We start from the raw sequence: 24,998 nt of genomic DNA, 5'->3' as shown, positions 1-24,998 counted from the left end.
AGAGCAAGCAGGTCTGTTATGTCACCACGAGCTGCAGCTGCTGCACTGGCCTGGGCTGCCCGCCTCTCACCAGGCTTCTTGTTGTAAGTGCATTGCTGGTTAAGCCACGATCAGGCAGTCTTGTTAATTATATCTGGCTGCACCCCTCACTAATACACACAAAAAAAGATAAGAACCCAAGTGTACCTGACCCCAAAGCTCCCTTAACTGCTCTGTTGTACAGAAAAGCAACAAGAAGCCATTACTGTGCCTTTAAGAAGCACAGTGAAAAGAAAAAACCGCAAAACCTTCTCAGCAGCTAGCTGAGATCAAGTAGGCAAGATGGGGGGGGGGAGGGAGTATGCTAATCCAGGTGTGGGGTGGGAAGGGATGGGAATGCCGGGTGGGGGAGAAACATGTTATGGAGAGAAGCCAAGCAATGAAAAGCCAACAGTATTGGAAACTTATTTAGGGGAAGGGCGAAGAGGGACGATGCAGAAGGAGGAAGCAAGAGTGATAGCCACTTTGGTTGAATTTAGACAAAGGAGACAGTATGTGGACAGAAGGGGGTACATGATGATCAGAATGAGGTTTGTTCTAACAGCCCTCCTCAACTAATTCATTGCAATATAACCACTAAGTACTTAAATGTATACATAGAAACATTTCAATGTTTAAATGCTTTTTCTTCCTCCTTTTGCTAAGAGGAATGATAAATATCAACTGTTATCCTGATAAACAAAAGGAGCTCAGCAAGTGAAACAGTCTGTTCTGAATCAAAAAGCTAAATGCTATAAATAAGTGTGCATCCTTATTTTCTTTTCTGCCAAAGGCTAACATACTTATTATACTCAGTGAAAAACATTTACTGGAAACCTAATTGGTATAGAGCTCCATTCCAGGTGCTACAGGAAAACACCAAAGGAAAGCAGCCCCCGCCGTCCGAGAGAGGAGAGGCATAGGATCTTGGAGCTAGGAGGGAACTTGAGAAGCATCTAGCTGAGGTCCACAAAGAAAGGACATTTGTCATTTTGGTTGCCTAGTCTCTCAAAACTCTCTGGATTTTGGGGGGTGAGGAGCAGCCTCTCAGCTTCCCAGTGTGAATGAAGGGACAATAGGAACGTGTCACATGACCTCATCAGCCTCTCCTGCCAGGCCTCAGAGGCAAGGGAAGGGAGGCTGGTTGTTAGTCCTCAGGCCTAACTGCAGGTATAGGGCGCGTCAACCGCTGGAGCAGGTCCTCCTGAGAACTGTGGCATCCCAAACTGGGCCAGGGTCCCTGCCGCCGGCATTTCCGCCCACAGCCATTTCTCAGCCTCCTGTGGCTCCTGTGAGCTGAGCAGTGCTGTCAATCAACTCCTTTTCTGCTCCCGTGAACAAGTCAGGTTCACCTCCAACTAAAGCCCTGAAGGTACAGCCCACCAAAGGCTTCAGGTCCTTCTTAGAACAAGCCCTACCCCCAAGGCCCCAACAAGCAGTTACACAGTTTCCACCTGAGGATCTCGCTGAATAGTACCTGGAAATAAAGACTCCAGATGCCACTACAGATTAGATGTGCGAATCTGGACAAGCTACTTAAATTCTGTATACCCACATTCCTCAGCTCTAATGTAGGGAATATAACAGTATGCAGAGAGTTAGCTGGAAGATGAAATTATACATAAAGCATCAAAAACAGTGTCTGAGATATGTAGGCTAAGTTTTTTATTTTAGTATTCAGTTTTATATTATTACTTAGTGTTTTTTTAAATTTTAGCCTACTTATATTCAGAAAGAAAATACAACAAATTACATAACACCTATCACTTTAGCCAAACTCAATACAGGAAAGCTCAGATTTACTATATACTATTTCAGAAATGATTTTTCATTTTACCAAACGTTTTTTCACTTTAGAAAAGGATTTAACCTGTGTCCCTGAAGAAGAGTGCACAACCTTAGGGAACTGGAGGAGAGCACATGGTTATTATTTATTTCTTTAAGAAACTTTTTGATAAAACGATATAGCCTGGCACTATTCTAACTGCTTTACAAGTACTGACTCATTAGTCATCCTAAGAACTTTCCCAGGTACATTTACAGATGAGGAAGTGGCAGCACAGAGATGTTAAGTGATGACCCAAGTGAGTTGGTGGCAGAGCCAGAATTTGAATCCAGGCAGTCTGGTTCCAGAGTCTGAGCTCTTAACTAGAATTCCCTGAGCATTTAATTACAGACATGCCACTTCATATTTATCAGGCCCACTCATGCTGCATAAACAAAGTATAGCTGAAAATAAGATCCCTAAAAATACCACATATTCCCAGAACTATTCCAGAGATTCATCAATATTTTTTTTACCACTAATGGGACCCCTGCTCCTAGGCCTCTTTGGGATCCCTGAAGCTACTGAGGACTGAGACAGACCTTTCCAGTTTGCAGAATTTTCAAGAAACTTCACTGACACCAGCACCATGCAAGCTGATGATACAATGTCTCCAGTCCATCTCAGAGGTGCTCAAATTGAAAAGGATTTATGCCGTCAGGAGTTTCCTTTTCACTGCAGCATATTTCAGTCCCCTGCCAGTTTGGGCCTCTTTCCCCTTACAACAACCCACATCCCATAATAAGCCACAGGAGTATCATGAAGACAGATAAGAAATGCAAGTCAACAATTACAAATGAGGGGAAGCAGATTTGGCTCACTTGACAGAGCATCTGCCTACCACATGGGAGGTCCAGGGTTCAAACCCAGGGCCTCCTGACCCGTGTGGAGCTGGCCTGTGCGCAGTGCTGATGCGTGCAAGGAGTGCCCTGCCACCCAGGGGTGCCCCCGCATAGGGGAGCCCCATGTGCAATGAGTGCACCCCGTAGGGAGAGCTGCCCAGTGCAAAAGAAACTTCAGCCTGCCCAGGAGTGGCGCCGCGCACACGGAGAGCTGACACAGCAGGATGACGCAACAAAAAGAGACACAGATTCCCAGGATGACACAACAAAAAGAGACACAGATTCCCAGTGCCGCTGACAAGAATAGAAGCGGGCACAGAAGAACACACAGCAAATGGACACAGAGAACAGCAACAGTGGGGGTGGGAGGAAGGGGAGAGAAATAAATAAAATAAATCTTAAAAAAAAACAAAAACCATTACAAATGAGCCTTTCACCCCACTTCAGACATGTCTGATCTCTGGAGTCACAGCCAACGGTGCTGCCTTCCCATGGCTCTTGGCATCTCGCTATGTGGTGATAGCACACTGGCTCTGAGAACACACCCCGACAGATCTCAAAATCTTAGCACCAAGCATATTGCTTGGATAGATAGCATGTCATCCCTTATGTCCCTATAAACATCAAGATTATATAACTCTGTATGTACCTTAAGTCAACTGTCCCTCAATCACAGAAGGGGGCCCCTCGAAAAAATGCTCCAAACATGAAAAGGAACTTGGGATATCACTGGGGGTATTTGCCTTCTACAACCCCTACCCCTCAGACTGGGTGTTTGCTCACCCTGATTCTGCTTGACCATCCTTTTTAAGATCCCATAATCACATCTGTATGTCATAGAGTAAAAAGTTCCATTTTTAATGGACTGGGGAGGTTGAGAATGAAACCTGTTCATAAGAAATAAATAGATAAGTGAAAAATGAACAAATAAATGCATTCACAGTGTAATGATGGTTCCAGTGAAAGGCAGCACTGATGAAAATGGACTTTGAAGAAGACGGTAGGTGCTCTGTGCTTGGGGGGGGAACCTACGAGGAGCTGCTTCAATCACCCCAGCCTAGCGTGGCTGGAGGCTGGAAAGGAAGAGCAGAGACAGACTCAAGGCCAAGGGCAGAGGAGTCACATGCTGAAGGCACTGGCTCTGGGGCCAGACTGCCTCAGCTCAGGCCCAGCTCAGACCCAACTCCTTCCTCACCAGCATTGGGTTATCCTGGAGTTAAAAAAAGTAATAACATGCAAAATGCTTAGAAGAGAGATTGCCACTGAGGGAATGCTCTAAACATGTTAGCTTTAAAAAAAAAAATTGATTGATTTGATTGATTCCCGCACCTGCCTCGCACCCCCTGGGCAGTTTGGGCCCAGGGCCAGGGGACGTGGGGTCCAATCCACACCTGCATATCCCCCAGTCACGCACACAAAGCAGCAGGTGCCATCGTCATATCGCGTTTGTCACAAGAAAAGAACATGGGTTTTGCAGCAATGTTCCTTCCACCAGGAAAGAGAGGCTCACTGCTGTAATCACACTATTGTTGCCTCACTTAAGCCCAGACAACATTAAGGCCATGAATATTTGGTAGAGCAATAATTAGACTCTAATTGGCATCCTGATCATTTGAGTGGTAGTCAACATGTCACTTGCAAAAATGTTGCTTCCTTTTGGTAGAAAGAGTTTATGCCTGTCCATCTCCTATTTTAGCTTTCATAAATCAGCCACCTTTGAAGGGGCTCCAGAAACGGGAAGCTCTTTGGAGTGAGACAGGGATTTAGCAATTACCTTCCTAGTACACAAAGCCCAATTACGTGAACTGGGTGCGTGGCAGTGACAGCTGTTCAATACCACTGGCAGGGAAAAGCCAAAGTCTATTTTTGGAATTCAAGAGTGAGAGTTAGCATTCAAAAACCCTGGGGGAAGGGTTGGGAATAAAATAATCAGATATTCCTCAAATTGAACCCGGAGCCAAACTCTAAAATTCATCACTATTAAAATGGAGCAAATAACCTAATGAACTGTCTTCAGGTACTCGCCTTTGTGGACAGTTGGCTATATCCTAAAAGTTCTCATAATCCTAATCCTTCAGTTGATCAGACAGTCTTTTCTTTATCATGGATACTTAACGAGCCAGTTAATAAACACAATTTTTACTTTTTAAAAAAATTTAGCATGGGGTATGGGTATTTTTTACTTCTTTATTTTTGACAATGAAAAACTACCTAAGCACCTTCAATGCTCTGGATCATTACCTTAGGCCCACAGAATAACATCATTGCAGGGGGAGTTGAGCCCTCCGTGATGATCTAGTCCCATCTTTATTTGACAGATGTGTAACTAAACCCAGAGAGTAGACAGGACCTGTGCAAGGTCAAGCAGTGGCAGACCTGACATTAGAACCCAGGTTCATGACACTCAGTTCACAGCTCTTATTTCTAAATCAACTGAAATTTATTTAGACAATATGAGAGTCTGGATCCTATCTAAAAGGCATCTTTATGGGACTCTCAGTTACAAATAAGAGGCCCCTCTGAGCTTTAAGAGAAAATAGATAACATCAGGCTTGCTCAAATTTTCTCCCCTTATATTGGAAATAAAACAGAGCAACCCCCATTTCTCTTCTTGGCTTTGAAATAGCAATACTGCATCAAGCAGAATCTCATAACTTAATTGTTTTGGCAAATGCTTCAATTAAACGAGCAACCCAACACTGCCCCTGGCCATGGTGGGAAGAGAAGAGAGAGTGGGTTGTTTTTTTAAGGGCATAGACTTAATTACAGCATTTGGGTACTAGATGCCATCCTCTGGCATGCTCTTCTCAACTCTTTGAAAACAACTTGGTCAGGGCAGCGGACTTGGCCCAGTGGGTAGGGCGTCCATCTACCACATGGGAGGTCCACGGTTCAAACCCCAGGCCTCCTTGACCCGTATGGAGTTGGCCCATGCGCAGTGCGGATGCGCGCAAGGAGTGCCGTGCCACGCAGGGATGTCCCCGTGTAGGGGAGCCCCACGCGCAAGGAGTGCGCCCCGTAAAGAGAGCCGCCCAGCGTGAAAGAAAGTGCAGCCTGCCCAAGAATGGTGCCGCACACACAGAGAGCTGACACAACAAGATGATACAACAAAAAGAAACAGATTCCTGGTACTGCTGATAAGGATAGAGGAGGTCACAGAAGAACACACAGTGAATGGACACAGAGGGCAGACAACTGGGGGGGAATGGGAAATAAATAAATAAATAAAAATCTAAAAAAAAAACAACTTGGTCAATGTTGCACAGTGAGTGAGAGGTCTCCAGGGTCCTACTCAAACATGACCCCATATACTGTTGTGCTGCTGTAGCTGTTCTTTGTGATTCTTACCAAATGAATCATTAAATTCAAGAAATGGGCATTCCCTTCCTCTGCCCCAGCCCCCACCCCCACCCCCATCCCCCGCTGCCGCTCACCTTCTGTTCTTTATCTGTTTTCAGTCTGTCTGTCCTGACTGGGGCACCAGGTTATTCACCCTTCAGCCATGGCTGAAGCGCCAACCATGCGAGGACCGAGGAGAGAAGTGCCGAGTCAAAGGTGTGGCCGCTAGTGATATGTCATGTAGAAAATAGGTAGTCAATAAATGCCTGCATGAAGGAATAAACATGACGGAAGAACACTTCAAGAGTGTTAGGATTGTTTCTTTCAGATCTCCTCTAAGGAGGGCAACCGACAAACAAGAAAGCACTATGAAGATAAAAAGAATCAAGGGATGATGTCATACCAGAACAGACGAAGGCAGGGGCTGACACGTTATGGCCTGAGGGCCACTGAGCCCAAAAGCTAAGAATCCTTTGAATAGATTTTGCAAGCCATTTGATGAGAAAGAATTCTAACTTTGAACCAAATTAAGCAAAATGTTATCCCCAACCCCCCAAATTCCATTTTCTTATAAGTAGACCTGTGTTACGAAAAAAAATGGTACTCACTTATTCTTAAAATATTTTGAATTACATCAATAAAAATATTGTGGAAATTTGTTTTCTCTTTTGATATAGAACTATCTAGATACTATTCTTGATTTTACCTCTTGGCCCTCAAAACCTAAAATATTTATTCTCTGATCTATTATGGGAAAAGTTTGCAAGCCCCAGACTAAAAGAATAGGGTCTCTTTATGCTAGAGGAAAGAAGAGAGTGTAACAACTGTCTTCAAAATTTCGATGGGCTGCTATTGAGGCAGGACAGGATTTGCTCTATTGCTCGAAAGAGACAGAAGTAATGGGTGAAAGTTACAGGGGGACAGATTTTGGGTCAATCCTTTCTAATAACTAGAGAAGAATGGAATGGTAAGAGCATAGATTACATACAAAGAGCTGTGCTGGGTATGTTACACCCACTGTCTCGATGAGTTTTAAAACAATCTCTGTAGTGGAAGCTCAGAGAGGCTCATTACCTTTCCCAAGGTCACACAGGTAGAAAAGGAGAGAGCCAGGATTTTAACCCACATCTGTCTGACTTCGAAGCTGAATTTTTTTACTACACAGTAGATACCTCTCTACTGAGAGTCAATGATCATCTGCCAGGGCTATTACAGAAAAGCACTTTATATTAGAATGGAGTTTATTAAAACCACCAACAATAACAGTAGCATTCACTGGCTCTTTAGTCCTCATAATAACCTTCAGAGGTAGGCACTGTTATTTGTATGTTCCACAAACGGACAGGCTTAGAGAAGTAAAGGAGTCTGCTTGAGTTCATTCCTGGTATGTAAAGCAGCAGAACTAAGTGAGACTTGTTTCTCTGAACTAAATCACTCTAAGGGTTTAAACCACTCCAGTTTCTCCCAGGAGTATCTGCCTATTCATGCAAGGCCCCAAAAAGAGAGCAAATCTTAATTCAAAAACACTTCCATAATGGTGGGAATGGAGGCACTACTGGCTGAGATTCTTTGGGTCTGGCCGTCATGCAAAAATGCACCCCACTGAACGTGAAGGAAGCTGGCTGGTCTCTCCCAATTCTTTCCCAGGCATGGGAGATCTGGTCGGGCCCCAGGGCTCCCTGCCCTTTTTTTGACTACTTAAACAAGGCAATATTAAAATTTTAAACTAAAAATCAAAGAAGAACTGTAAAAAAAACCACTAGGCAAGAAAGAGAAACTTATCAAAAGAACAAAATCATCAACATCAACAGCTGCCTAGGTATCAACAAAAGATAACACCCATACTAAGAAACAGGAAGATATGGCCCAAGCCAAAGGAACAAACCAAGAATCCAGATGAGACACAGGATTTAAGACAACTAATAAATGATGTTCATATAAGCCTCCTTAATTGATTTATGGAGATGAAGGAAGATATGACAAAACAGATCAAGAATATTAAGATGACTCTGTGTGAGCATAAAGAAAAATCTAAAAGCCTGCAAAAACAAGTAACAGAGTCCATGGGAATAAAAGAAAATAGACGAGATTAAAAATACAGTAGAGACATATAACAACAGATTTGAAATTTAGGAGAATGAATAAGTGAATTTGGAGAGAGACCATATGAACTTGAAAAGATAACAGACAGAGTGAAGAATGAAAAAAATTGAACAGGGTCTTAGAGAATTGAGTGGCAACATGAAACACACACAAACATACAAGTTATAGGTATCCCAAAGGAGAAGAGAATGGAAAAGGGGTAGAAAGAATATTTGAAAAGCACTGTATTACTTACAAGGGGGCCTCAATAAGGCTAAGTGCAGGTTTCTCATCAGAAACCATGGAGGTAAGAAGGCAGTGGTAAAATATATTTAAGGTACTGAAAAAGAAAAACTTCCAGTCAAAAATGCTTTATCCATCAAAACTATCCTTCAGAAATGTAGGTAAGTTTAAAGTCTTCACAGACAAAAACAGAGAGTATGTTACCAAGAGACTGAATCTACAAGGCATTTTAAAGGGTATGTTACAGCCTAAAAGGAGAAAACAAGGGTGAGAGTCCTGGAGGAGAGTGTAGAAATGAAGAACATACATAAGAAAGGGCTGAAGACAGACAATAATAAGACATGACAACAGAAAGTCAAAGGATAAAACAGATGAAAAAAGTTACACACTGTATAGTAGTAACACTGAATGTTAAGGGATTGAACTCCCCAATCAAAAGTCATAGATTGATAGAACTGTATAAAAAAACACAAGCCATCTATTTGTTGTCTACAAGGGACACATCTTAGATGGAAGGACACAATCAGGCTGAAAGCAAAAGGTTGGAAAAAGATATTCCACATTATAGCAATCAAAAAACAATGGATGTAGGGAGCAGATGTGGCTCAAGCAGTTGAGCATCCACCTCCCACATGGGAGGTTCCGGGTTCAGTTCCTGGTGCCTCCTAAAGAAAAAACAGACAATGAGCAGAAAAAAAAAAAAAAAACAATGAGCAAAAACATCCAGCAAACAGATGAGAGTGATCTCAGGGAGGGAAAAACATTTTTAAATTTAAAAAAATTTTTTTTAAAAAGTGGGTGTAGTGATACTAGTAGCAGGTAAAAATAGATTGTAAATGCAAAACTGTTAAGAGATGAAGAAGGTTACTATATATTAATAAAAGGGACAATTCACCAAAAAGAAATAACAATAATAAATATTAACATAGATGCCCCAAAATACATGAGGCACACACTGGAAAAACTGAAGGGAGAAACAGATATCTCTAAAATAATAATTAGAGACTACAACACACCACTCTTAGCATTAGATAGAACATCTGAATAAAGGATAAATAAGGTAACTGAGAGTTTGAATAACATGATAAATGAATTAGACCTAATGGACATTTATAGAGCATTACATCCTTAAATAGCAGGATATACATTTTTCTCAAGTTCTCATGGATCTTTCTCTAGGATAGGCTAATACGGGGACATAAGTCAGATCTCAATAAATTAAAAAACACTGAAACTATACAAAACATCCTTTCTGATCACAATGGAATAAAGTTGGAAATTAATAGCAGGCTAAAAAAGGGACAATTTAGGGAAGTAGAGCTGGCTCAACTGATAGAGCTTTGCCTACCACATGGGAGGACCTGGGTTCAATCCCTGGGGCCTCCTGGTGAAAAAGAGAAAGCATGCCTGTGCCGCAAGCCAGTGCCCGTGCAAGCACCCGAGTGGTGAGCCAGTGCCTGAACCAGTGCGTCACGCAGCAAGATGATGACACATGAAAAGAGAGACATGGGGAGAGTCAAGGTGAAGCGCAGGAGAAACCAGGAACTGCGGTGCTGCAGCTGACAGGGAACCTCTCTTCCCCTCAGAGGTCTCCAGGATCAAATCCTGGTGAATCCTAGAGAGAAAATGAGAAGAGAAGACAACACAGACAGCAAAAACAGCAGGGCAGGAAGAGGGAGGGAGGGGGTAAATAAATAAATAACTCTTTAAAAAAAAGACAAGGGAAAATACATTTTTTTTTAAAAAGGGAAAATTCACAAATATATGGAGATTAAACAATATGCTCTTAAATAATCAATGGGTCAAAGAAGAAATTGTAAGAAAAATCAGTAAATACCTCAAGACAAATGAAAATAAGAACACAGCATATCAAAACTTATGAGATAGCAGAAAGGCAGTGCTGAGAGGAAAATTTATAGTCTCGATGCTTATGTTAAAAAAGAAGAGCTAAAATCAAAGACCTAACTGCATTCCTGGAGGAAATAGAAAAAGAAGAGCAAACCAATCCTAAAACTAAGCAGAAGGAAAGAAATAATAAAGATTACAGCAGAAATAAATAAAATAAAGAATAATAAAAAACAAGAAAGAAAATCAACAGAACTAAAAGCTGGTTCTTTGAGAAGATCAACAAAATTGATAAACCCTTAGATAGATTTACAAAGGAAAAAAAGAGAGAAGGTACAAATAAAATCAGAAATGAGAAGGGCAACATTACCACTGATACAGCAGAAATAAAAGAAATTATAAGAGGATACTATGAACAACTGTATGCCAACAAACTAGACAACACTGATGAAATGGAGAAATTTCTGGAAACACATAAATCACACTGACCCTAGAAGAAATAGAAGACCTCACCAAACCAATCACAAGAAATTGACACTGTGATCAAAAATCTCCCCAAAGTGAAAAGTCCAGGACCAGATGGCTTCCTAGGTGAATTCTACCTATCATTTAAAGAAGTTCTAATACCAATCTTGCTCAAATTCTTCCAAAAAACTGACCAGGAAAGAATGCTACCAAACTCACTCTATGAAGCTAACACCACCCTAATACCAAAGCCAAATAAGATATTACGAAAAAAGAAAAAAAAAAAAAGCACCCCAATGAACGTGCCCACTGCGCTGGCCACAAAGCTCGGCCAAAGCTAGGATCTATGCAGATGCTCTGCCCCAAGCTGGGCCCGCTCTTCCTCTGCTCCCTATTCCCAGGTAAATGACCTTTAACCTTTGGACCTGCCTGGGAAAGATATACTCACTGCACTTCTAGGGATAGTTTGCCTCAAAAAAAACAAAAGGGCCATGATGAATGTGCATTGGTTATGAAGCACTGGATTAATCAGCAAGCATTTATCAAACAACTACCATGAGCCAAATTCTGTGCTGTGATTTCTTCAAGTCTATGGCTCCACTTGTGTCAGAGCACACTGAGGGCTTCTAGGGGCCCAGGCATCTAGCGCTAGGTGGGGTTTCTGCAGTACAAGTGGAGCTGCATGTAGCTCTCAACTCTAATGCAAGCTAACAAATGGTAGGTCTGCAAGCAGACAGATACATGCAAATGCCTCACTCAGCGCTCCCTGGTTACAAGTTAAGTGTTTGAGGTTAGGGATAGGGAAAGTCTCTTTAGTACAAGCATGAGCCAGAAAGTTTTACCCATGGAAGCATACCATTGCTGCAATTTACCATAAATAAATGAAAACCAGTTCAATGGAAAAGATAAAAATAGCAGTTCTGCCTTTAAAGCTGCCATGTCTATGTAGAGGGGACACACATGCACCTTTCAAAAAGAACCCCATAACATTCTGCCAAAATGGAGCCATTAATAGTCAAATTCAAGAAAAAAAACCTCCTTAGCAGCTTGGGTTCATTCTGAAAAACAGAGGAAGCAGTGCTTGTTACTTTCCTTTTAATAGCTTGGGTTGTCATGCCAACTAGTGCTGCTGTTTAAATTGAAAGGGAAAAAAAAAGAAGTGTTCCTTCCTACACAAGCCTTTCAGCAGGGCTCACAATTAGTCTTTAAAAAACATGAAAACCCATAGCATTGGCGATACGGTAAACATTGTGCTTATATTTAGACCTGTCAGAGTAAGGACGCGATAAACCTTTGGCTAGTATTTCCTTGCCCAGTATCTGGCTGAAGAGCACCCTGAAAAAGAAGGCCCTACGTGGGTGCACACGGCCAGTCCTGGGACGGGAGAAGGGCCTTCCGTCTTGAATACACACCACAGGAGAAAGACACAGTTCCGCCCTCCGCGCTCTGCCGCACAGGCCAGGGAGGCACAGCACAGGCACCACCCAGAGGAGCTGGCCCCAGGGCAGAGGACAGGCCAGCGCCGCTTCCCCTTATTGGTGCAGGGGAACCTATGGACCGGGTCAGCAAAGGACAGGGATGAGAGGAAGGAAAAGCAGTCCACGTCCTGATGTGGAAGTTTCGATGCTGGCTGGGGACAAGAGAAGGGAGGAAAGTACCAGAGCAGGGGGAGGGGGAGGTCAGACTCTTCTCTCACAGCAGCCTGGTGGTCACTAACTCCTCTGCTCACGGTGTGAAGAATGACCTGTGCAGAGTTGTGGAGGCCACGAGGACCTGCTCAGGGGCCCAGCTGAAGGGTGACGCAGCTGGGTCACCTCAGCTAGGAGCCCAGCAAAGTCTGTACCCAGGCACGGTGGCGCTGACAACCAGGCCCCACGTTTCTTTCCAAGCCCTTCTCCTCTGGCGCCCTTGGGAGCGTCAGCCCTCGGGTCCTCGTCTTCGCACCTCCACCATCTGGACGATGGAGGGCGCCTCCTCCTCTCAGGTGACGAAGTTCCTGTCAGGCCTGGAAGGTCTGACTCGTCCATCAGCAATTCAGAAGACGGTGCTCCACGCCTGCAGATTCTGCTGCCGTGGGCCTGTCCAGCTCATCTGGCAACTGACCCGCCTCCCACTATCTTCTCTATTATGGTCTGTAACCTAAGGCTCTCCAGTGAGTTGCTTTTTCATGCATTGCTATCTGGTCTCCCTAACCAGATTGGAAGTTTCTTAACAGCAAAAGACCCTTTTTATATCTTTTGTTGCTGAACTTAGGCCTGGCAGCTCCTGCACAAACTGCGGCAGCACACGGCTGACATATCTGATGGGCATGTCATGTGGGGCTCCTGGTCAAGACTTCACACGGACTAATGACAGCGTCCCCACAATTACCTGAGAGAATATTTTACAGACCCTTATTTTAGAGCAAAAGCCACCGAGGCATAGAAGGTTAATGGTCTGCCCAGGACCATACAAGTGCCAAGATCATACAAGTGCCAATGATCTGCCCAGGACCATACAAGTGCAAATTTATTGATATTTTTTAAATAAATGAGACACGGATAGTGGCTCCCAATGAGCTACAGTGATAAATTCCCCTTTCTCCCTTCCCTTCTATCCCAGTCCTTTCAAGGCAACCGCTGGCACTGCCTCTGCCATTTTAAATGTGAAGAGAAATTCTGGGCTGCCAAGGCTCGGAAAACCAAGCAGACTGTGCAGTGCCTCAGGCATCACGTCATTGCCGCAAGGTGGAAGCCACATCGGACAGCAGGATGAAAGTCATCTGGTTTGAGTGTGTCTTGCCGGGGGAGGCACATGCCAGGGAGCTGCCGGCTTGCGGAGGAATGCTGCTAAGGTGACAGCCATCCCTCCAGAGTCATTCACGGAATGCCGAGAGGCCCGTGTGCAGGGGCCGTCTGGCTTGTCAACCCAGCCAGCCACCTCAAGCTCCACACACCTGTTTTGGACACAGGCAGATTTGAAGCTGGAGAAAGGCTACCTTGCTCCGTGATGGGACGACAGTAGACATCTAAACCATGCCCAGCCTTGGACCCCAGAAAGATGTTAAGTGGTTTGTCTGGAGGAAAAAATTCCCCTTAAAAGGACCCAACTGTGAGATGACGTAAGGGCCCCAGCTTGGGAGCTGGGTGGCACTGTCCCCAGGGATGGGCTCCGTGGTGGACGTAGAGACAGGAACTGGGCTGCTTGGCAGGTGATTCCAGGACATCGGGCACTCACAGGGGGGCTCCAAGCATTCAGAGCCAGGCGATCAGGCCAGTCCCACGACCGGACAGACTCCCAGGGGCCTTGCCAGACTTGGTAGGGGCATCTGAACACACTGCTTTATCTAGCTGGATTGTGAGAGGTTTTTTTTTTTGAAGGCTGAGTAACCATTGCCCTGTATAGTCACCAAAATAAAGACTAAAAAAAGACCCAAGCCATGCAGGCTCATCTGTTCTCTGAGGCTCCTGCCTAATGTGGTGAAGCACCGGCAGGCTAGAGGGTGAGTCGAGTGCTTATCTGATTTCAGCCAATCTGTTACTTTATTTCATTCCCTGTCCTCGTGCCCAGAGGCTGCTGCAATGAGTATAAATTTAGAAAGAGAAAGATAAATAACATGGAAAAATTCATTCTAACAAAATAAGTTGTTGTTCTCTTCCTTTCCTTTTAGTTTCGCTGAAGAAAGGACAAACTCATCTCGTTACCTTTTCAGCCTTTCCATGATGGAGTGTGGCACTCGGCGCAGCAATGTCAACAGAGTGGAACCAGAGCCCGAGGTTAGCCAGGCTCTTCTGAAACTTGTAAGCCAGGTCAGCTTCTATCCTAAATGTTTCTTAGAAGCTGAGAGAGTAAGAAGATGACGGTGGATATACCCATCGCCTCAGAAAGGATCTGGAATGTACCGGGGTTCCTTCTGAGCCAGTAAGTGAAGACAGTGTTCACTTTACATTAAACAACCTATACTACCGGCAGATCTGAGGATTCACTGTGCCTGAAATTGCGTTTCACCAGGAGTTAAGCACTGATAGTTTAAATGAAACCTTTTTTATAAGGAAATTAATATCACAGCCTAGAGATTTCTGGCTATGCTGGAAATCATTCTAAAGGAGAAATTGAGAAATGCTTGCCTTCCCTTTATGCAGAAACTTGCAGCCTAGTGGGTGTAGGGACCTATTAGTGGTGAAAGACAGCTGGTGAATTCCACCACGTGGCCATTTAGTCTAACCATCACTGTATAGAGGAGGAAACCAAAGTTAAATGCCTGGCCCAAGGTCACACGGCTGCCAGTGACAGAGGAGGGGCCAGGACCAGGGCTCATGCTCTTCCCACGCCACCACAGCCACCCAGCACCTAAAAGGCCTCCAGACTCAAAGGCTGTACCTCTGACAGCATCTCATATTGGCCTCTTCTTCCCAGAGCAATGGTCAGCAAATCATAGACCACGGATGCACTCTGCAAACTGATGAGGCGGTCGCTCTTGTGCTCAGGTATCCTGCTCAGCACAGCATCCCGGTTGGCCTGAAAACAACATGGAAGAGAGAAGCAGATGGTGAGCCAGCCCAGGCACACAGCATCCACGTGTAGTACAGAAGCCACATCCTACCTGCCCCTGACAGTTTGCCCAAGATCTGGAGACGAGGGCAGGAGGGCATAGGGGTTTCACTTTGGGTCATCTCTTCTAGAACCCCAGAGCATCAGGGCACATGGTATGTGGTGTTATCCAAACACTGACATCCTGGGGGTGTGATCCCAGGCACTTGCACCTGATGAAGGAGAGGAAGCTTTGGGGGCCTGTAGGGTGACATCCCCTGGGTTCAGGTTCACAGACTTCTTCATTGCAAACACAGCTCTGGGACAGAAGAAACAGGCATCAAGTGAGGCTCTGCTGCATCTCACTTGTGGATCCTGTTTCTACTCTTTAGTAAAGAGCAGGAGAAGATTCCCAGCCCCACATTTCCCATTACCAAATGGTGTCATCAAATTCCATCAGTCCTATAAAGAGGTTTAATACTCATCCTCTATCACCAGGGCAGAATTCAAATCCCTATGTGACACCTTCACCGGAAGAGACCACAAAGACCAGTTCAATCTTGTTTAGGGAAGCACAAAACAGATATGTAAGAGAAAGCAAGAGGCAAGCAGATTTTCATTTTAAAAGAGAATATCACACAGGACTCAAGAGAACACCTTGCCAACTTCACATCTCCACTGCTTAGTACATAATATACATGAGGCACATTCAAGCTTATTAATACCATCTATCTAGAAATCAAATGTTCTTTACAGCAACTTGTTTTCACCACCTTTGAAGTTTAATTTCTCTATGGAGTCCTACAAGTGTATCACATCTATTTGAGACTCAGCAGCTAGTTCATTTTCCTTTTTCCCTTGCAGGGAGTTCAGAACCAAAAAAGTTAGATTTCAGCTGGCTTTCCCCCCTGCTAATTAGTGGAAGTCTCTAGATCCATCCATAGGAGCAGAGAAAGGGCCCCTTGGTTTTTACTGTGAAAGTGGTACATGAGGTGCCAGGGTCACTTGTCCAGGAAGCTGATGTTTTATCTTCCTGCCTGACATTTGGAAAGGCTATGCACTTGCCTTCCCTCTCACTAATGAGGCAAAATGCTTGCTTTGTGTGTGTGAGTCCAAGGCATTTACTTTTAGCCACCCATCAGTACTTACTCACTTTAAAACTCCTTGCTCTTAAATGTCAAAGACAAATAAGAATATATAAGACAGGTCACTTCCTACAAAGTGAGTCATTGCTTATGGAAACAAGTCTGCGCTTAAAGATTTCATTCTAAGTCTTTCTTGTTAGGAGGGCCTTTTGAGCCCAATAAAAGAGGCTCTCGGCAGTATAGGACTGCTCTAAGTGGTCTCATTTTCTTTATTTGCTATAAATTTTCTATACTAAGACAAATGCCTGGAAGAGAACAAAATGAAGCAATTATATGATATATGAGAGATTTTTAAATTTTACCAACTGTGTCCTCTTTCAATTTTTCAAGAAAGTCTATCAATATCTTTTTTGAAAGCCTAGTAGATACAATATAGAATCTCAAACAGATCCCAAAGTATTAAATAACCCAGAATATTGTTTCTATGGTAGTTGTACAGATATAATTCTGATAAACCCTTTCTCCTAGGGAAACTGATTTGCACTAAGAAAGCAGTAGAATTTCATATGATTTCTTGCGCTTAGAAAGACTATCGACAAATTTATGTTTCTAAGTTAAAGTAAGAATGAATGGAGAATACGATTTTCTCAGACACCAAAAAAACATGGCACTTCTCATTTCTATTCTGCAATTGAGCACAATCATTTTCTGTGTAAAAAACAACAAAAAATCAAGGAGTGAAAGGCCATGAATAAAGACTTCCAAAGAATTTAATTTAGATTTCTACCTACATAATGGGATGATTTATAGGCAGACACAATAATTTTGGTAAGAAACCTAACACTTCATATTTACTAATGATGTCATTGGATTTCCCCATCCCCTGAAGAGATTTTCTGGAAATTAAATGCCACAGAGCCAAATGTTACTGTCTCAAAGGGATCTCAACTTTGAGCATTTTTAGCTTCTATCATTTCAATTAAGAATAAGAGAATTAGAGGCATCGTTCCCAAGATATCTACACTTAGAGCAAGAGTTTTAGAGATGTGATCACATTTCCCAAATTCCAAGCTGGAACCTGACAATGCAACAAAATAATTTCAATCAAAATTGCCCAAGAAATCTAAAATGTATAGTCATCACTGTAACCAACAGAGGGACTCTGACTAAGTTAGCCCAAAGGGAACTAATTGTAAATTGTGAAGGTCCAACTCAGGATGAGGGAAGACAGCCAGGAGGCCAACGTGAGCAAGCCATCAAAGAACTGGTGGTGAAGCATGGTGGGACGGGTTCATTTGAAAAGCAGTTCCTCAGAGCCACCAGAGGCCAGGCCTGTTCACATGCGAGCTCTCCCTGACTATGCCAAGGCAGACTAGAGAATGGAATGACACCATCCTGGGTTACCAGCTGACGGTCTAGGATAGATAAGCCAAGGGGGCAGCTTGCTTCCTTCAGAGGAAGGAAGGCCAGTGACGTCAAAGAGTTTCCAAATAAAAAAAAGTGGTAACTGTAGCGGTCTTGGTCTTGTAAACAAATCCAGGTCATTTCACAGACCAAGAAAACCCAGAGTTTTAAACCAAGGCAAGAAGGCTACCTTCCTTAACTAATCCCAGTCTCTTCTGACAGCTCCTCTACTCAGCAAGTATATATGCCATTTCCAAGGCTTTTTCACTTGTGTATTTCATACCTCCCACTAAACAGTATGCTGGGAGAAGAAAGGAAACACCTTCTCTTGCTTTAATGGCCATTCCTTTCTCCCCCTTTCTCTTCCTGCTGCCTGGAGGGAGAAGGGGCAGGGTTCTACTGGAAAGAGACCACTACACTATGCACACGTTTTGCCTGCTCTGTGCCTCGGGTTACTCACCTATAAAACGAGGTAAATGGACTTGGAAGACCTCTAAGCCCTTTTGAGCTCCGCAAGCCTGCTTCTTACACAGGTAGGTGGCACCCACTATTTATTTGCCAGGTATTAACTGTTCCAGCACATTCCTCCCTAAGGTTTCAAGCCAAGGCCATAATACCTCTACTGCTATAAAGAACATAAACCCAATAAGTGATGAATGATGGGATTTGAGGTCTAAAATTTGATATCCTGAGCAAAAACTAAGAAAAAGTTTCAATAGAAGCCATTTCCCGTGAGCCAGGTGGCAGAAACAATCTCTGAAAGCCTGGGTCTTATGATGCCTGGGGAACAGGGGGAGGAAATGATCTGTACAGGAGGACAAGGCAGTTTCACCAGCTTGTACTATGAAAACCAGAGAATTTTTACCCCCAGTTTACCCTCCCTCCAAGGCAAGTTGAGAAGGCTTGTAGGGGCTACCCTTTGGGTAGCACAGTTGTGTCAATGCTAAGTAAAGGTCTGGTGGATGAGTGTATGAACCGTGATGCCTTCTAGATGTGAAGGGAGGAGAACCTCCACACTCCAGGCTGACCAAGGGGCAATGCTACCCAGCCCAGGAAGTAGGAAGCACCTCTCTTTCTAAACCTCTATTGGTCCTCCACCCAGGTGTACCTCCAGAAAGGACTCTCCCAAGAAAAGAGTCACCATTTTGACAGTCACCACACTGAAGATGGGACTACAGCGACAGGAGAAAGAAAAATGTAAAAAGACATCTCACTTACCATTGATTCACTAATCAGCAGTAACAACAAGGCTTCTTCAGTATTTTCTTGAGGACAAAAAATGCTGTAAAAAAAAAATCAACTTTGTTACATGCAATTCCAAAATAATACAAAATACACAACTATGAGCAGAACTGAATACTAAAAGCCTCTAAATCTTTATATAGAACCCATGAAAAATATTATATAATTTGGACATGAATGAATATGCTTATTTCTGTGGAATTTATGCATTTTAGCTACTCTAGTCAAGGGCAGGCAGAAGGGTGAAGTAAAGCTATAAAAACCAAGCTAAATGCCCAAGTAACGTATGTACCCATTACATGCGGGTGGGGCGGCTTGCACCCCGATGCTGACGGGGGGGTTTGGAGGGGTCAGACTAGACCGCAGTGGCGTCTGATGCTACGGCAGACAGCATCAGAGGGGCTCTCAGGAGTGGAGGACGCACGGCAAGGGGAGGAAGAAAGCCGCGGAGACCAGGTCTGTGCGCAAGTCCGGTTTATTGCGGAAGGGGACACAGCTTTATAGGGTTAGGGACTGCGTGGAGGGATTTGATAGGTGCGGGCGGGTACTGCTTCCTGATAGGTGATTGTAAGCGGTTGCTAGGCAGAGGGCTGGCTGAGAGGTTTGGAATAGGGGAGGGGAAAGGGGGAGTGAGAGCTGGCCGGATGTTGGGCTAGGCGGGAGTAGAAAGGGGGAGGGCAGCGCCGGCCAGCCGTTAGCAGCAAAGGCCTAGTCAGGCGTGGTCACCTTATCTAGGCCCAGTGGGCAGAGGCGGTATCACTTCTTGCCGCACCGTTTGCTACTGTGGCAAGCCGGGCGCCCTTCCTCCCACAATTACGGAGGTAGAAATTTAAAATACTACAAATTGACATTATCTAAATAATACAAGTTTTCTTCTAAACCCATTATGGAGGTATAAATTGCAGACATTTCACTAAACAGTACTTTTCTTAGTTGTTAACTGGCATATCTTACATTGTCACTTAGATGAACAAAAATTTAGAGTTTGGATAATTTTTTGAATACTGCAAGAATTTAGTGAGTTCTCTTACTTTAATACACTTGTTTTATTATGGGGTAGCATATAAGAGCTATCTTATTATATATTTTATGGAATTTGGCTTAACTCTAAAATCATGGATTAAAGAAAAGCTTTGAAGCTCAATATTCCTCAGGATTACAGAACAATAAAAACCCCAACATAATTCGAATCTCTATAGTCTATATCCTACTTTTTGTGCTTTGAGAACTTTTAAAGGACCTGTAATATCTTTTCCTGTTCTAGACAGCTCTAGAATCCTTTGAGCAGAATTGTGAATGCTGTCACCAGTGGGGCCAAACTCAACTTTTTTTTCAAGGAATGGAAGAAGAGTTTGCAATAAAAATGAACTTGATTAAGAAATTCCTGGATGTTTTGGAGATGACTAGATAGACTAAATTTATGTCTTCCCAGGGGTAACATAACAATCATTTAATTTAAGGGATGGGAATGATTTTCCCCTAAAATGGTAAAATATGTTTTCTAAACCATTACAAATACTTTTACTCTTTGAAGAGCTGGCAATTTTTGTACTGCATCAAAGGACAACAAAAAGCAAATTAGACAAAGTACAGTAGCTGGGTACTTTTATTACAACTCTGACATCATCAAAAGTAAGGAAAGCACCAGTTGAGTGATTCCTATTGCTCTTACAGGGCTAAAATTTCATGAAAAGAACATGACAGAGAAAAAGGAGCAAGATTCTGGGGGTGGCGGTGATTTCCCTAAGATGTCAGCCTGTGGTAATCTGGGTTTCTCAGAAGATGGAAGCTTCTTTCCCCTTAAAATCAGAAATATAGCCTAAAAGTCTCTGATTTAAGAGTTCTCCCTCCTTCCCTCCCTCCCTTCCCCCTTCTCTCCTTCTTTCTCTCTCTCTATATTAGTATATATCTATATATAGACATATATATATTAGTGGATATATATATCCACTAGTCATTTCCTGATGTCTTGTTTGCACTTACATGCAATTGAGACGCTGCAGATAAAGTAGTAACATTAACCATTTTTTCATGGCTAGCCAGTTCTGGCTCATCCAGGCTAATTGAAAAGCAAAAGAGCTCATGCTAATTGAGACTTAACACCCGTCCATTCAATCCATGGATAATCCCCAAATTCCTTTTGAGCCATCCCGCATGCCTAAATGCTGGGTTGTGTTATTTTTACCAGAGTTGCTAACAAGCAGCACATGAACCGACGCTAATTCCATTTCCTCCAGCCTCCCTCTCCCAGCAGGCAGGAAGGTCCTCAGGAGCACTGGGAAGCTCTGGGATTGGCAAGATGAAGTAGAGCATGGAGGAGGGACAGAGGGAAGTTTTAAGAGACATGCCCGAAAAACTACACTGGAATAGCCGTTCTCATGAATTATGACCCCTAGTCCCCATTTTTGGCCCCTCCTTTCCTCTTGCCTGCTCGGGGTGGAGGGCCAAAATCACTGGGGCCGTCCTCTTGGGACATTCTCCTCTTGGGGGCCCAAGAGCCTCAGGGGGAGATCTTGGTGTGCCCAGGCCTCAGCCTTGAGGAGCGGGAAAACTGGGGCCACAGACCCGGGGAAGCTGCTTAAAGGGCAGGATGGGGCATAAAAGATGACCAGGGAAAAAGGAAACAAACAATGAGGGCAGGCTCCCAGGAGCTGGGCTGGCGCCGGAGGCAGCAGTGGCCTCACTCTGGGCTAAGGGTGGTTGTGACACCACTAGGGAAATTCCTAGAGAATTTCTGCCTCTGGACCACAGCCAGCCGACAGGACTGGAGCATCAAAGCCAAGAATGGCCAGAGCCAGGCTCCCTCCCCAAGTCACAGGGTCTCTTTAACACACAAGGGAGAAGCTACTGGCAATCTCAGGTTGATGCGAAAGGGTGAGAGATCCAAGAGGGGAATCGATTTAAGTGAAAAAGTAAGACTTCCTCACCTTTTAGGTACCCACTGGCCCCAGCTGAAGATTGCCTCCGCCTCTCCATAACTACTCCCTTCTTTGTTAATCCAAATAGGTAAAAAACCTGCTTATGATAAAGAGCATTACAAAGCAAGAAGGGTCCTTTGAGCAAATCGGCTGAGACGGTCCCCCGAGCTAAGCTCTGCTGAGCAGACCTGGTGAGTCGTGCACAGCCCATCACCTTGGCAGGGGTTTCCATGCTTCTGGTGAGTGGGGGACCTCCCCATTGACAGTGGGCTGTGCACGTGGAAGGGAGGAGAGGGCAGTCACAAAGAGGTATGTGTGGCCGGCCACTGGGACAGCTTCAGTTCTGCCATCAAGCAGTCGTCCTGACCCTTCAACACCTCCATCTTTCCACTTTAAATACCTTGCCCATCCTTGCCAAGACTCTCTGCATTGGCAACCAAGAGCTTCACACCTATGTTTAGTACTCTGGGATAGTAACGCCCACCTCCAAGGCCTATGAAGGAGCTTAGGGCACTGCCTGGCACCCTCCAGTGTTCCATAAATCTTTACATCATCTATCATCCTGGCACAATCATGATTTTTAATCCTCTTCTCTACATTGTACTATTACCTATGCATTTAGTTATCTAAGCCATTTCAACTGTTTTCTAGAGGGAGGAATACACTGAAAGAAAATATCTACTTGACCAAAATGCCCACATATGTACACTAAGAGACAAGACTGTCCACAGCTGCACTACTCCTACAGGCCCAAATAAGAAATAACTCAAATGTCCATCATGATTCAAGTGGATCAATATACTGAAGTATAATCATACAAAGGAATGAACAAAGTCTGCTACATGCAGAAACATAAGCAAAACTCACAAAGATAATGTGAGACAAAAGAAGTTAGATATAAAAGAGCAGAGAGGGAAGCAGATGTGGCTGAAGTGATAAGCCCTCCGTCTACCATATGGGAGGAGCTGGGTTCAATCCCTGGGGCCTCCTGTGGAAAAAAGAAGAGAAAGCATGCCTGTGCGGCGAGCCAGTGCCCACGTGGTGAGCCGAGTGCCCATGCAGTGAGCCAAGTGCCTGCGTGGTGAGCCAGGTGCCTTCATGAGTGCCTGTGTGGCGGGCCGAGTGCCCACGAGTGCCCACATGGTAAGCCAGTGCCCGCGCACTGAGCCAGTGCCTACATGCATGCTATGCCTCAATAAAAAGCTTGATTAGAAAATAAGTAAACAAAAGCCAATTAAATCTTTCATAAAAAAAATCCAGAAGAAAGAAAGCGAGTAGGCCCATGACATGTGATCCCTTTCCTCTTTTATATCAAGGATTTGAAAAACTGTCTTTCCTGTAAAAATTCAAGCTGGGCAGAGAATGAGCATCCTGTTTCCACTTCATGTCCATGCCATACTGGAGAGGGGCTTTCTGGCAGTGCTTGCATATTAGTTATATTCCATTGTGACTATTCTGAATGGTCCTTATAGTTTGCTGGAACTGGAAAGATTTGTGCCAGCTAAAATTTGCTCTGTATTCATGTTTCTCATAAGGGGGATGGGGAAAGTTTAGGGCTATTGGCCAAAATGAGGTTTGAACATATCTGTGAATTCCTTTTTTCACACCCTGGCCAGCACAACTGAATTAGGGTAATGTCCTTTCTACCACAGTATTGAATGATCAGATAGTCCTACCATAGTGATAAGGGAGCCCCAAGACAAGTAAAATCGCAAAAGGCTTCCTCTCTTTAAATAAATCAGGAGAAGCAGAGTAAATAAGTAAAATTAGAAATTTTTAAAAAGGGACAAAAGGAAGGAAATATTAAGGACTGGCGTGGAATTTAATGAAATATAGCATAGACAAACAATAGAGAAACAACAAAACCCAAAATTGGTTCATCGAGATGATCAACAAAATTGACAAACCTTTACCTAGACAGACCAAGAAAAGACACAACTTACTAAAATCAGAAATGAAAGGGGACATTATTAGCAAACCAACAGGAATAAAAAGAATTATAAGGGAATACTATGAATAGCCGCATGCCAACAAATGAGATAACTTAGAAGAAGGGTGTCTCTATAAAGACACACTCTATCAACACTAACTCAAGAAGAAATAGAAAATATGAATGGATCTATAACAAGCAATTAGTATAAAAATATTTCCCAAGTAGAAAAGCCCAGGACCAGATGGTTTCATGGGTGAATTCTACCACATGTTTAAAAAAGAATTAATACCAGCTCTTCACAAACTCTTTCAAAGGATGGAAGAGGAGGGAACAGTTCCCAATTCATTTTACAAGGCCAATATTACCCTCATACCAAAACCAGACAAAGCCATTACAAGAGAATTACAAACCAATCTCCCTAAGAATATAAATACAAATATCCTCAACAAAATACTGGCAAACTGAATCCAAGTCATGTAATATACCCATTCATGATAAAAATACTCATCAAACTAGCAATAAAAAGGTCTTCCCTTAATTTGATAAAGGCCACCTATGAAAACTTATAGCTATCTCATACTTAATGGTGAAAGATTTTGGATGTTTCACCCGTAGGATTAGGAAGAAGACAAGGATGTCTGCTCTTGACACTTCTATCAAACATTGTGCTGGAGGTTCTAGCCAGGACATTAGGGAAATAAAAGGCATCCAGATTGGAAAGGAAGAAGTAAAAATATCTGCATTTGCAGATGACATGATATTATATATACAAAATCCTAAGGAATCCATTTAATTTTTTTAAACTAACAAATGAGCTTAGCAAGGTTGCAGGATACAAAACCAATATACTCCTGCAATAAATAATCTGAAAATGAAGTTAAGGAAACAATCCCAATTATAATAGCAAAAAAAAGTGATAAAATAGTTGGGAATAAATTTAACAAAGTAAGTTCAAACCCTGTACCCTGAAAACTACAAATCATTATTGAAGGAAATTAAAGAGGACCTAAATAAATGGAAAGACACCCAATCTGCACAGATAAGAAGACTTAATATTGTTAAGAAGGTAATACTCTCTATACTGATCGACAGTTTCAATGCAGTCCCCTATCAAAATTCCAGCTGCCTTTTTTTTTTTTTGGCTAGAGATCAACAAGCTGATATTAAGTTCATATGGAAATGCAAGGGACAAGGGAGTTGGGAGGTGACGGGCTTCTTTTTGGAATGATGAAAATGTTCTAAAATTGA

At 43.3% G+C, this 24,998-nt stretch overlaps 1 protein-coding gene across 7 annotated transcripts in view; it reads right to left on the bottom strand.

Moving 5' to 3' along the window:
• The window catches only part of TTC7B (tetratricopeptide repeat domain 7B), a 304,943-nt gene that overhangs the window by 142,529 nt on the left and 137,416 nt on the right, over positions 1–24,998 (bottom strand). For all 7 annotated transcript variants that reach the window (XM_058292461.2, XM_058292482.1, XM_058292458.1 and 4 more), the window contains 2 exons: positions 18,876–18,939; positions 15,019–15,156 (listed from right to left, as the gene is read on the bottom strand). In XM_058292461.2, coding sequence (XP_058148444.1) covers positions 15,019–15,156; positions 18,876–18,939 — 202 coding nt within the window. The remainder of the gene's footprint in view (positions 1–15,018; positions 15,157–18,875; positions 18,940–24,998) is intronic.

The sequence above is a fragment of the Dasypus novemcinctus genome, chromosome 3 (assembly GCF_030445035.2).
Source record: "Dasypus novemcinctus isolate mDasNov1 chromosome 3, mDasNov1.1.hap2, whole genome shotgun sequence".
Classification (NCBI taxonomy): Eukaryota; Metazoa; Chordata; class Mammalia; order Cingulata; family Dasypodidae; genus Dasypus; species Dasypus novemcinctus.
The sequence above is the reverse complement of the archived record's forward strand: the minus strand, read 5'-3'. Positions and strand labels throughout refer to the sequence as shown.